Consider the following 13,710-nt stretch of genomic DNA (forward strand, 5'->3'; position numbering starts at 1 on the left):
TTGTAGATGAGATACATAGAGATGAGATAGTTGTAGATGAGATACATAGAGATGAGATAGTTGTAGATGAGATGCATAGAGATGAGATACATTGAGATGACATAGTTGTAGATGAGATACATAGAGATGAGATAGTTGTAGATGAGATACATAGAGATGAGATAGTTGTAGATGAGATACATAGAGATGAGATAGTTGTAGATGAGACACATAGAGATGAGATAGTTGTAGATGAGATACATTGAGATGAGATAGTTGTAGATGAGATGAATAGAGATGAGATAGTTGTAGATGAGATACATAGAGATGAGATAGTTGTAGATGAGATACATAGAGATGAGATAGTTGCAGATGAGATACATAGAGATGAGATACATAGAGATGAGATAGCTGTAGATGAGATACATAGAGATGAGATACATAGCGATGAGATAGTTGTAGATGAGATACATAGAGATGAGATAGTTGTAGATGAGATGCATAGAGATGAGATACATTGAGATGAGATAGTTGTAGATGAGATACATAGAGATGAGATAGTTGTAGATGAGATACATAGATATGAGATAGTTGTAGATGAGATACACAGAGATGAGATACATTGAGATGAGATAGTTGTAGATGAGATACATCGAGATGAGATACATAGAGATGAGATAGTTGTAGATGAGATACATTGAGATGAGATAGTTGTAGATGAGATACATAGAGATGAGATCGTTGTAGATGAGATACATTGAGATGAGATAGTTGTAGATGAGATACATAGAGATGAGATACATAGAGATGAGATCGTTGTAGATGAGATACATTGAGATGAGATAGTTGTAGATGAGATAGTTGTAGATGAGATACATAGAGATGAGATACATAGAGATGAGATAGTTGTAGATGAGATACATTGAGATGAGATAGTTGTACATGAGATACATAGAGATGAGATACATAGAGATGAGATACATAGAGATGAGATAGTTGTAGATGAGATACATTGAGATGAGATAGTTGTAGATGAGATACATAGAGATGAGATCGTTGTAGATGAGATACATTGAGATGAGATAGTTGTAGATGAGATACATAGAGATGAGATACATAGAGATGAGATCGTTGTAGATGAGATACATTGAGATGAGATAGTTGTAGATGAGATAGTTGTAGATGAGATACATAGAGATGAGATACATAGAGATGAGATAGTTGTAGATGAGATACATTGAGATGAGATAGTTGTACATGAGATACATAGAGATGAGATACATAGAGATGAGATACATAGAGATGAGATAGTTGTAGATGAGATACATAGAGATGAGATACATAGAGATGAGATAGTTGTAGATGAGATACATTGAGATGAGATAGTTGTAGATGAGATACATAGAGATGAGATACATAGAGATGAGATAGTTGTAGATGAGATAGATAGAGATGAGATACATAGAGATGAGATACATAGAGTTTAGATAAATTGAGATGAGATAGTTGTAGATGAGATACATAGAGATGAGATACATTGAGATGAGATAGTTGTAGATGAGATACATAGAGATGAGATACATTGAGATGAGATAGTTGTAGATGAGATACATAGAGATGAGATACATAGAGATGAGATAGTTGTAGATGAGATACATAGAGATGAGATACATAGAGATGAGATAGTTGTAGATGAGATACATAGAGATGAGATAGTTGTAGATGACATACATTGAGATGAGATAATTGTAGATGAGATAATTGTAGATGAGATACATAGAGATGAGATACATAGAGATGAGATAGTTGTAGATGAGATACATAGAGATGAGATATTTGTAGATGAGATACATAGAGATGAGATACATAGAGATGAGATACATAGAGTTTAGATACATTGAGATGAGATAGTTGTAGATGAGATACATAGAGATGAGATACATTGAGATGAGATAGTTGTAGATGAGATACATAGAGATGAGATACATTGAGATGAGATAGTTGTAGATGAGATACATAGAGATGAGATACATAGAGATGAGATAGTTGTAGATGAGATACATAGAGATGAGATACATAGAGATGAGATAGTTGTAGATGAGATACATAGAGATAATATAGTGGTAGATGACATACATTGAGATGAGATAGTTGTAGATGAGATACATAGAGATGAGATACATAGAGATGAGATAGTTGTAGATGAGATACATAGAGATGAGATATTTGTAGATGAGATACATAGAGATGAGATAAATAGAGATGAGGTAGTTGTAGATGAGATACATTGAGATGAGATAGTTGTAGATGAGATACATAGAGATGAGATACATAGAGATGAGATACATAGAGATGAGATAGTTGTAGATGAGATACATAGAGATGAGATACATAGAGATGAGATAGTTGTAGATGAGATACATAGAGATGAGATAGTTGTAGATGCCTTTTTCTTATTCAAAAGTTGATTGACGATTTTCCAAGTTGGCTTTAAATTATTTAAGAATTCTGGGAATGTGTTAGTAAAATATATTTTTGGGGATATCTGATGTAAGTGAGTAAATGTGTTCTTATACTTTTTGTAATTGGCAGAATTCAGTGGAGAGGGATTGGTGAGAAACATTTTATACAACTGTTAAGTATTTTTTGAGACTGGTTGTAAACCACGGTTTCCTGAACCCTTCAGCTGCTCTTCTACGTGTTTTAACTAAGGGGAAATAATGGTGAAATACAGAATTGAAAGATGTGAGGAAAAGTCTGGTAAGCAGTCTCTACATCAGCCTGATTATAAACATTTTCCCATGAAATATCCCCAATCAACATTTTAAAGCGCTCACAATTACTTAAATAGTTAAATATTCTACATTTAATGCTACTAATCATTCCCATCTGTTGATTTCCAGCTGCCAAAGAGAAGTGGAAGGTTGGAAAGTGGTCAGAAATGCCTACCTGCATTAGCCACATTACTCAAAGAATTTGTACAAATATTATCAATAAGGTTGTCAGATGAACATCACTCTGTGGGCTTATAGATGAGGGGACACAGATAGATGGAGTATAACGGATTCAGTCTGTGGGCTGATAGATGAGGGGACACAGATAGATGGAGTATAACGGATTCAGTCTGTGGGCTGATAGATGAGGGTACACAGATAGATGGAGTATAACGGATTCAGTCTGTGGGCTGATAGATGAGGGGGGACAGATAGATGGAGTATAACGGATTCACTCTGTGGGCTGATAGATGAGGGGACACAGATAGATGGAGTATAACGGATTCAGTCTGTGGGCTGATAGATGAGGGGACACAGACAGATGGAGTATAACGGATTCAGTCTGTGGGCTGATAGATGGAGTATAACGGATTCACTCTGTGGGCTGATAGATGAGGGGCGACAGATAGATGGAGTATAACGGATTCACTCTGTGGGCTGATAGATGAGGGGACACAGATAGATGGAGTATAACGGATTCAGTCTGTGGGCTGATAGATGAGGGGCGACAGATAGATGGAGTATAACGGATTCAGTCTGTGGGCTGATAGATGAGGGGACACAGACAGATGGAGTATAACGGATTCAGTCTGTGGGCTTATAGATGAGGGGACACAGACAGATGGAGTATAACGGATTCAGTCTGTGGGCTGATAGATGGAGTATAACGGATTCAGTCTGTGGGCTGATAGATGGAGTATAACGGATTCAGTCTGTGGGCTGATAGATGGAGTATAACGGATTCAGTCTGTGGGCTGATAGATGAGGGGACACAGACAGATGGAGTATAACGGATTCAGTCTGTGGGCTGATAGATGAGGGGACACAGACAGATGGAGTATAACGGATTCAGTCTGTGGGCTGATAGATGAGGGGACACAGATAGATGGAGTATAACGGATTCAGTCTGTGGGCTGATAGATGGAGTATAACGGATTCAGTCTGTGGGCTGATAGATGGAGTATAACGGATTCAGTCTGTGGGCTGATAGATGAGGGGACACAGATAGATGGAGTATAACGGATTCAGTCTGTGGGCTGATAGATGAGGGGACACAGATAGATGGAGTATAACGGATTCAGTCTGTGGGCTGATAGATGAGGGGACACAGATAGATGGAGTATAACGGATTCAGTCTGTGGGCTGATAGATGAGGGGACACAGATAGATGGAGTATAACGGATTCAGTCTGTGGGCTGATAGATGAGGGGACACAGATAGATGGAGTATAACGGATTCAGTCTGTGGGCTGATAGATGAGGGGACACAGATAGATGGAGTATAACGGATCCACTCTGTGGGCTGATAGATGAGGGGACACAGATAGGGGACATAGATAGATGGAGTATAACGGATTCACTCTGTGGGCTGACAGATGGAGTATAACGGATTCACTCTGTGGGCTGATAGATGAGGGGACACAGATAGGGGACATAGATAGATGGAGTATAACGGATTCAGTCTGTGGGCTGATAGATGAGGGGCGACAGATAGATGGAGTATAACGGATTCACTCTGTGGGCTGATAGATGAGGGGGGACAGATAGATGGAGTATAACGGATTCAGTCTGTGGGCTGATAGATGAGGGTACACAGATAGATGGAGTATAACGGATTCAGTCTGTGGGCTGATAGATGAGGGGACACAGATAGATGGAGTATAACGGATTCAGTCTGTGGGCTGATAGATGAGGGGACACAGATAGATGGAGTATAACGGTTTCAGTCTCTGGGCTGATAGATGGAGTATAACGGATTCACTCTGTGGGCTGATAGATGAGGGGACACAGATAGATGGAGTATAACGGTTTCAGTCTCTGGGCTGATAGATGGAGTATAACGGATTCACTCTGTGGGCTGATAGATGAGGGGACACAGACAGATGGAGTATAACGGATTCAGTCTGTGGGCTGATAGATGAGGGGACACAGATAGATGGAGTATAACGGATTCAGTCTGTGGGCTGATAGATGAGGGGACACAGATAGATGGAGTATAACGGATTCAGTCTGTGGGCTGATAGATGAGGGGACACAGACAGATGGAGTATAACGGATTCAGTCTGTGGGCTGATAGATGAGGGGGGACAGATAGATGGAGTATAACGGATTCAGTCTGTGGGCTGATAGATGAGGGGACACAGACAGATGGAGTATAACGGATTCAGTCTGTGGGCTGATAGATGAGGGGACACAGACAGATGGAGTATAACGGATTCAGTCTGTGGGCTGATAGATGAGGGGACACAGATAGATGGAGTATAACGGATTCAGTCTGTGGGCTGATAGATGAGGGGACACAGATAGATGGAGTATAACGGATTCAGTCTGTGGGCTGATAGATGGAGTATAACGGATTCAGTCTGTGGGCTGATAGATGAGGGGACACAGACAGATGGAGTATAACGGATTCAGTCTGTGGGCTGATAGATGAGGGGGGACAGATAGATGGAGTATAACGGATTCAGTCTGTGGGCTGATAGATGAGGGGACACAGATAGATGGAGTATAACGGATTCAGTCTGTGGGCTGATAGATGAGGGGGGACAGATAGATGGAGTATAACGGATTCAGTCTGTGGGCTGATAGATGAGGGGGGACAGACAGATGGAGTATAACGGATTCAGTCTGTGGGCTGATAGATGAGGGGGGACAGATAGATGGAGTATAACGGATTCAGTCTGTGGGCTGATAGATGAGGGGGGACAGATAGATGGAGTATAACGGATTCAGTCTGTGGGCTGATAGATGAGGGGACACAGACAGATGGAGTATAACGGATTCAGTCTGTGGGCTGATAGATGGAGTATAACGGATTCAGTCTGTGGGCTGATAGATGAGGGGACACAGACAGATGGAGTATAACGGATTCAGTCTGTGGGCTGATAGATGAGGGGACACAGACAGATGGAGTATAACGGATTCAGTCTGTGGGCTGATAGATGGAGTATAACGGATTCAGTCTGTGGGCTGATAGATGGAGTATAACGGATTCAGTCTGTGGGCTGATAGATGAGGGGACACAGACAGATGGAGTATAACGGATTCAGTCTGTGGGCTGATAGATGAGGGGACACAGACAGATGGAGTATAACGGATTCAGTCTGTGGGCTGATAGATGAGGGGACACAGACAGATGGAGTATAACGGATTCAGTCTGTGGGCTGATAGATGAGGGGACACAGATAGGGGACATAGATAGACGGATTCAGAAAGTCAGATGTCAGTGAGTGGTTCGAGAGAAACACCGTTTTTTTGTTGCATATGGAACATTTATGGGATTTTTTATTTCCTCTCATGAAACATGTTTCGTCTATATTTTTGTGCAATACAGTAACCGTCAAATGGAAGTAAACTTGGAGTCATGAGATGCTATGGTGTGTGTGGTCCTCACACTACGACTCTGAAAACCGTTTTTAAAGGCCACAGATGAAATAAGTGATGATGAGCTTCCCAGGGTGAGGAAAAGGCATGGAGATCTTCATGCTCCCTTCCAGTAACTCTCTAGGGTCTTATTCTGGTGAACTGATGACTTGACTAAGAGCTTTCACATTACCACAGCAACAACACTGACTAGCTGAACTTATTTCCACGTGAGGGGATCCTGGGCCTTAAGCAGCACAGCCATGAGACAACCATAAAGTACTGTTCTGTAATGGACAGCCAGGGTGTGTGTTACATCCCGTGTGTGTGTGTGGGGGGGTGTGTGTGTGTCTTTCATCTCTGAGCTCCATGAGGAAGCGTTCCTGTGTGTGTATCTTACATCTCCTTGAGCTCCATGATGAAGCGTTCAGTAAAGCTCTTGATCTGGTCGATGTAGAAGTTGGGAGGTTTGGCCCTCAGAGCAACACTCTCAGACGTGTCCAGAACAAAGAACAGGTCCACCGGACACTCTGAACACACACACACACACACACACACACACACACACACACACACACACACACACACACACACACACACGGGAAACATGAACACATGACATATCTGTATACACATAGAACAGAAACAGTAAACAGCGCATTCAGAGAGTATTCAGACCCCATGTGTTGATGTTTACAGAGCATTCAGAGAGTATTCAGACCCCATGTGTTGATGTTTACAGAGCATTCAGAGAGTATTCAGACCCCATGTGTTGATGTTTACAGAGCATTCAGAGAGTATTCAGACCCCATGTGTTGATGTTTACAGAGCATTCAGAGAGTATTCAGACCCCATGTGTTGATGTTTACAGAGCATTCAGAGAGTATTCAGACCCCATGTGTTGATGTTTACAGAGCATTCAGAGAGTATTCAGACCCCATGTGTTGATGTTTACAGAGCATTCAGAGAGTATTCAGACCCCATGTGTTGATGTTTACAGAGCATTCAGAGAGTATTCAGACCCCATGTGTTGATGTTTACAGAGCATTCAGAGAGTATTCAGACCCCATGTGTTGATGTTTACAGAGCATTCAGAGAGTATTCAGACCCCATGTGTTGATGTTTACAGCGCATTCAGAGAGTATTCAGACCCCTTCCCCTTTATCCACATTTTGTTGCATTACAGCCTTATTCTAAAATGGATTCAATAAATGTTTTTGCTCATCAATCTACACACAATACCCCATAATGACAAAGTGAAAACAGGTTTTTAGACATTCTTGCAAATAAAAATAAAAAACTGAAATACCTATTTACATAGTATTCAGACCCTTTGCTATGAGACTTAAAATTGAGCTCAGGTGCATCCTGTTTCCATTGATCATCCATGAGATGTTTCTACAACTTGATTGGAGGTGAATTCAATTGATTGGACATGATTTGGTAAGGCACACACCTGTCTATAAAAGGTCCCACACTTGACAGTACATATCAGAGCAAAAACCAAGCCATGAGGTCAAAGGGATTGTCCATATAGCTCTGAGACAGGATTGTGTCGAGGCACAGATCTGGGGAAGGGCACCAAAACATTTCTGCATTATTGAAGGTCCCCAAGAACACAGTGGCCTCCATCATTCTTAAATGGAAGAAGTGTGGAACCACCAAGACTCTTCCTAGAGCTGGACATCTGGCCAAACCGAGCAATCGGGGGAGACGGGTCTTGGTCAGAGGGGTGACAAAGAACAATGGTCACTCTGACAGGTGCTCCAGAGTTCCTCTGTGGAACCTTGCAGAAGTACAACTATCTCTGCAGCACTCCACCAATCAGGCCTTTATAGTAGAGTGGCCAGACGGAAGCCACTCAGTAAAAGGCACATGACAGCCCGCTTGGAGTTTGCCAAAAGGCACCGAAAGGACTCTCAGACCATGAGAAAGAAGATTATCTGGTCTGGTGAAACCAAGGTTGAACTCTTTGGCCTGAACGCCAATTATCACGTCTGATGGAAACCTGGCACCACTCCTACGGTGAAGCATGGTGGTGGCAGCAACATGCTGTGGGAATGTTTTTCAGCGGCAGGGACTGGGAGACCTGTCAGGATCGAGGGAAAGATGAACGGAGCAAAGTACAGAGAGATCCTTGATGAAAACCTGCTCCAGAGCGCTCAGGACTTCAGACTGGGGTGAAGGTTCACCTTCCAACAGGACAATGACACTAAGTACACAGCCAAGACAATACAGGAGTGGCTTCAGGACAAGTCTCTGAATGTCCTTGAATGGCCCAGCCAGAGACCGGACTTGAATCCGATCGAGCATCTCTGAAGAGACCAGATACAGGTGTGCCAAGCTTGTAGCGTAATACCCAAGAAGACTCAAGGCTGTAATCGCTGCCAAAGATGCTTCAGCAAAGAACTGAGTAAAGAGTCTGAATATGGGGTATGTAGATTTATGAGGAAAAAAAACAATTGAATCAATTTTAGAATATCGCTCTAATGAAAAAAAATGTGGAAAATGTCAAGGGGTCTGAATACTTTCTGAATGCACTGTACATCATCACATCATCATCACAACATTGTCATATCGTTATTGTCACATCGTTAACGTCACATCGTCACAATCGTCATATATCACATCGTCATCTTCGCATCATTAACATCACGTCGTTACCGTCACATTGTCACATCGTCATTGTCACATCTTTACATTGTCACATCGTCACTCATTCAATGGGAAGTAGTCCTTGTGAAAACCCCACCTCTGCAACCAAATGTGACGAAACTGGCTTAAAAAGTCTTACATTTACAAAAAAAAGCTAAAATAAAGACAAAGTAAAAAACTGTTGTATAATGATGTTTTATAGAACCAATTAAATCAATCACAGTGTGATGTCATAGTCATGTTCCCTCTAAGATGCGCGCGGGCGCCTCGGACTGCAGAAGAAATATCAGCCAGTGCAGAGAAGCACGAGATTGAGCTTCACTCATCTTGCTAGTTTTCCCCCTGAGTTAACACTATCAACGTTTTGCTCTACTGTGGGAATTGGAATCGAATCATTGCAATATTATCCACTTTCAATGTAACATACCGAAACAAACCAAACTATGCAAGACTTAGTATGCAAAAATGGCGCTGGAAGAAATGGCTGCAGTTTTAAAGGGCATCCAACCAATTGTGCTATTGTGTGATTTTTTCGCGTTATTTGTAACCTATTTTGTATATAATGTTTCTGCAACCGAATCTTACGGCAAAAAAAGAGCTTCTGGCTATCAGGACAGCGATCACTCACCTCGGATTAGACAAAGAGCTTCTGGATATCAGGACAGCGATCACTCACCTCGGATTAGACAAAGAGCTTCTGGATATCAGGCCAGCGATCACTCAACTCGGATTAGACAAAGAGCTTCTGGATATCAGGACAGCGATCACTCACCTCGGATTAGACAAAGAGCTTCTGGATATCAGGACAGCGATCACTCAACTCGGATTAGACAAAGAGCTTCTGGATATCAGGACAGCGATCACTCACCTCGGATTAGACAAAGAGCTTCTGGATATCAGGACAGCGATCACTCAACTCGGATTAGACAAAGAGCTTCTGGATATCAGGACAGCGATCACTCACCTCGGATTAGACAAAGAGCTTCTGGATATCAGGACAGCGATCACTCAACTCGGATTAGACAAAGAGCTTCTGGATATCAGGACAGCGATCACTCACCTCGGATTAGACAAAGAGCTTCTGGATATCAGGACAGTGATCACTCACCTCGGATTAGACAAAGAGCTTCTGGATATCAGGACAGCGATCACTCAACTCGGATTAGACAAAGAGCTTCTGGATATCAGGACAGCGATCACTCACTTCGGATTAGACAAAGAGCTTCTGGATATCAGGACAGCGATCACTCATCCCGGATTAGACAAAGATTTTTCTTAAATTAGCAAGAAGCACAAGACATTCTCCAAACACCAGACAGGGCCATCATCCCCATTATTTGGGGTTGAGATCTGGAGACTGGCTAGGCCACTCCAGGACCTTGAAATGCTTCTTACGAAGCCACTCCTTCATTGCCCGGGCGGTGTGTTTGGGATCATTGTCGTGCTGAAAGACACAGGCACGTTTAATCTTCAGGAGGTGTTCAGGAGGTTTTAATCAAAATCTCACGATACATGGCCCCATTCATTCTTTCCTTTACACGGATCAGTCGTCCTGGTCCCTTCGCAGAAAAACAGCCCCAAAGCATGATGTTTCCACCCCCATGCTTCACAGTAGGTATGGTGTTCTTTGGATGCAACTCAGCATTCTTTGTCCTCCAAACACAACGAGTTGAGTTTTTACCAAAAAGTTATATTTTGGTGTCATCTGACCATATGACATTCTCCAAATCTTCTTCTGGATCATCCAAATGCTTTCTAGCAAACTTCAGATGGGCCTGGACATGTACTGGCTTAAGCAGGGGGACACGTCTGGCACTGCAGGATTTGAGTCCCTGGCGGCGTAGTGTGTTACTGATGGTAGACTTTGTTACTTTGGTCCCAGCTCTCTGCAGGTCATTCACTAGGTCCCCCCGTGTGGTTCTGGGATTTTTGCTCAGCGTTCTTGTGATCATTTAGACCCAACAGGGTGAGATCTTGCGTGGAGCCCAAGATCGAGGGAGATTATCAGTGTACTTGTATGTCTTCCATTTCCTAATAATTGCTCCTACAGTTGATTTCTTCAAACCAAGCTGCTTACCTATTGCAGATTCAGTCTTCCCAGCCTGATGCCGGTCTACAAATTTGTTTCTGGTGTCCTTTGACAGCTCTTTGGTCTTAGTGACTATTTGAGGTTGTGGACAGGTGTCTTTGATAACAAGATCAAACACGTGCCATTAATACAGGTAACTAGTGGAGGACAGAGGAGCCTCTTAAAGAAGAAGTTACAGGTCTGTGAGAGCCAGAAATCTTGCTTGTTTGTAGGTGACCAAATACTTATTTTCCACCATAATTTGCAAATAAATTCATTAAAAATCCTACAATGTGATTTTCTGTTTTTTTTCTCATTTTGTCTGTCATAGTTGAAGTGTACGTATGATGACAATTACAGGCCTCTCTCATCTTTTTAAGTGGGAGAACTTGCACAATTGGTGGCTGACTAAATACTTTTTTGCCCCACTGTATCCATAATCACTTTAACCATATCTACATGCACATACTACCGCAATCAGCCTGACTATCCGGTGTCTGTATGTAGCCTCGCTACTGTATGTCGCCTCGCTACTGTATAAAGCCTGTCTTTTTACTGTTGTTTTTATTTTTGTACCTACCTATTGTTCAACTTATACCTTTTTTTGCACTACTGGTTAGAGCCTATAAGTAAGCATTTCACTGTGAGGTCTACTACACCTGTTGTATTCAGCATTTCACTGTAAGGTCTACTACACCTGTTGTATTCAGCATTTCACTGTGAGGTCTACTACACCTGTTGTATTCAGCATTTCACTGTAAGGTCTACACCTGTTGTATTTGGCGCAGGTGAGAAATAAACTTTGATTTGATTTGAGTTGAACTGTGCAAGAAATGTTGTTGCAGGCAGAGCACATTGGAATACTGCATTGACAGGCATGACTCAAGCCTGTACTCTACACAGACTGGTGCGCCATAACCAATCAGAGCAGTCAAGCCCTTCATGATTTTCCTCAAAAGTCTCATGGAATGTAGGCCTACATTGAACACCTCACATTGGTTGCTACTGTAGGCTGAATGACAGAACAGCTATTTCCATGTTAACATGTCATGGGATCCATTTTTCTCCATTGTTTTTGATGGTAGGCCACTCTGGTAGACCTACATTATGATCAAATAGCCACAGTTGCCTACTTGGTCACTGTTATAACTGTAACTTAGCGGGTACAGCCTCAGTGATCACAGTAAACCACTGTTAAAACTGTCACTTAGCGGGTACAGCCTCAGTGATCACAGTTAACCACTGTTATAACTGTCACTTAGCGGGTACAGCCTCAGTGAACATTGATCATAGGCAAGTCCTACATGTTAAATCTTCATTGACTTTCCTATGGTTTCCATTTCAATTCAAAAAGCAACATTGATTGATTGGTTGAAAGATTTAATGATTGATTGATTAGCAATTAAGTGGCCCCTAACACTGATCTAAAGCCAGTTTCAATCCCCAGACACCTTAGTGGTAGGTTAGGATGTGGGGAGGGTTCGCTGATCCTAGATCTGTGCATAGGACAACTCCCTCTCTGAGCATCTGCAGCTGTGATAGCTAGGTAGACAGTAGCCTACCTACAACAGGACCAACGACCAGACCAGCTAGTTTATGCCAGGCATTAGCTATGATTTTAGCATCGTATATCTTACTAAACCTGCTTTAGCTCTGACATAGGCTATAGCTAACTTCCATCTAAACATCTGGCCAAGACACAGATACCCCGTTTTCTCTCTCTGTGGCTTTTAACTTGTTTCTCAACCCCAAAGAGCTTGCTTGGGTCCGTCTTAATGACATAACATACACAGACAGATAATACTGGTCAACCCGGAACATAAGTCTGTTTTTTTTATATCTAGAAACATTAACTTTATAAACTCACCCCAGAACTTGGGTCTGTCGGTCTGCTGTGCGAGCGCCACGGCAAACATCGCACCGACGCACAGAACGGAGAGAACTCCACGAGCCTCCATGGCTGTTTATTCGGTTAACACTAAACTTTCAAACCCAAATCACCCCAAACCGTCTCCAACCCGAACCTCCGAACTGAACTTCAGAAGATGGATGAAACCGGAGCTCTGTCAATGTTCTAATTCCGTTAGTCGGTTACAACCCCCGAGCCAACCCGGGAGCGCGCATTGGACGGAACGCCTTGAGAAGAGGAGGAGTGGAATTCACGGATAAATAATCTGAAGATTTCTGTTGAATTCTGAAAACTGTAACTAGCCAGTAATAGCTGCAAAACTGCCCATCTTCCTAAGAAACACACTATTCTTACAGGAACCATGGGACCTTGCTATGGCTTTGTATTAGTGAGATCTTCTCCCATTTTTCTGTTTAGGGGGCCTCATGGGGTAAACATCTGGAAAAAGCAAAGTCAAGTTCAACTCTAGTATTCTGTGTTCTTTGATTCCTTAGTTACAGATTAAACATGATTCCTACATGATTCCTTAGTTACAGATTAAACATGATTCCTTAGTTACAGATTAAACATGATTCATACATGATACCTTAGTTCTTAGTTACAGATTAAACATGATTCCATGGTTACAGATGAAACATGATTCCTTAGTTAAAATCAAATCAAATCAAATTTTATTTGTCACATACACATGGTTAGCAGATGTTAATGCGAGTGTAGCGAAATGCTTATGCTTCTAGTTCCGAC

At 42.1% G+C, this 13,710-nt stretch overlaps 1 protein-coding gene across 1 annotated transcript in view; it reads right to left on the bottom strand.

Annotated features, from left to right (window-relative positions):
* LOC135508576 (collagen alpha-1(VI) chain-like) overlaps positions 1-13,146 on the bottom strand; it is an 83,234-nt gene extending 70,088 nt beyond the window's left edge. Inside the window, exons 1-2 of the mRNA XM_064928849.1 lie at positions 12,925-13,146; positions 6,735-6,864 (exon numbers count right to left, since the gene is read on the bottom strand). Of these exons, the coding sequence (XP_064784921.1) occupies positions 6,735-6,864; positions 12,925-13,015 (221 nt within the window). The 5' untranslated portion in view covers positions 13,016-13,146. The remainder of the gene's footprint in view (positions 1-6,734; positions 6,865-12,924) is intronic.
* Between the last annotated feature and the right edge of the window lie 564 nt (positions 13,147-13,710).

Source organism: Oncorhynchus masou, chromosome 3, assembly GCF_036934945.1.
Source record: "Oncorhynchus masou masou isolate Uvic2021 chromosome 3, UVic_Omas_1.1, whole genome shotgun sequence".
NCBI lineage: Eukaryota > Metazoa > Chordata > Actinopteri > Salmoniformes > Salmonidae > Oncorhynchus > Oncorhynchus masou.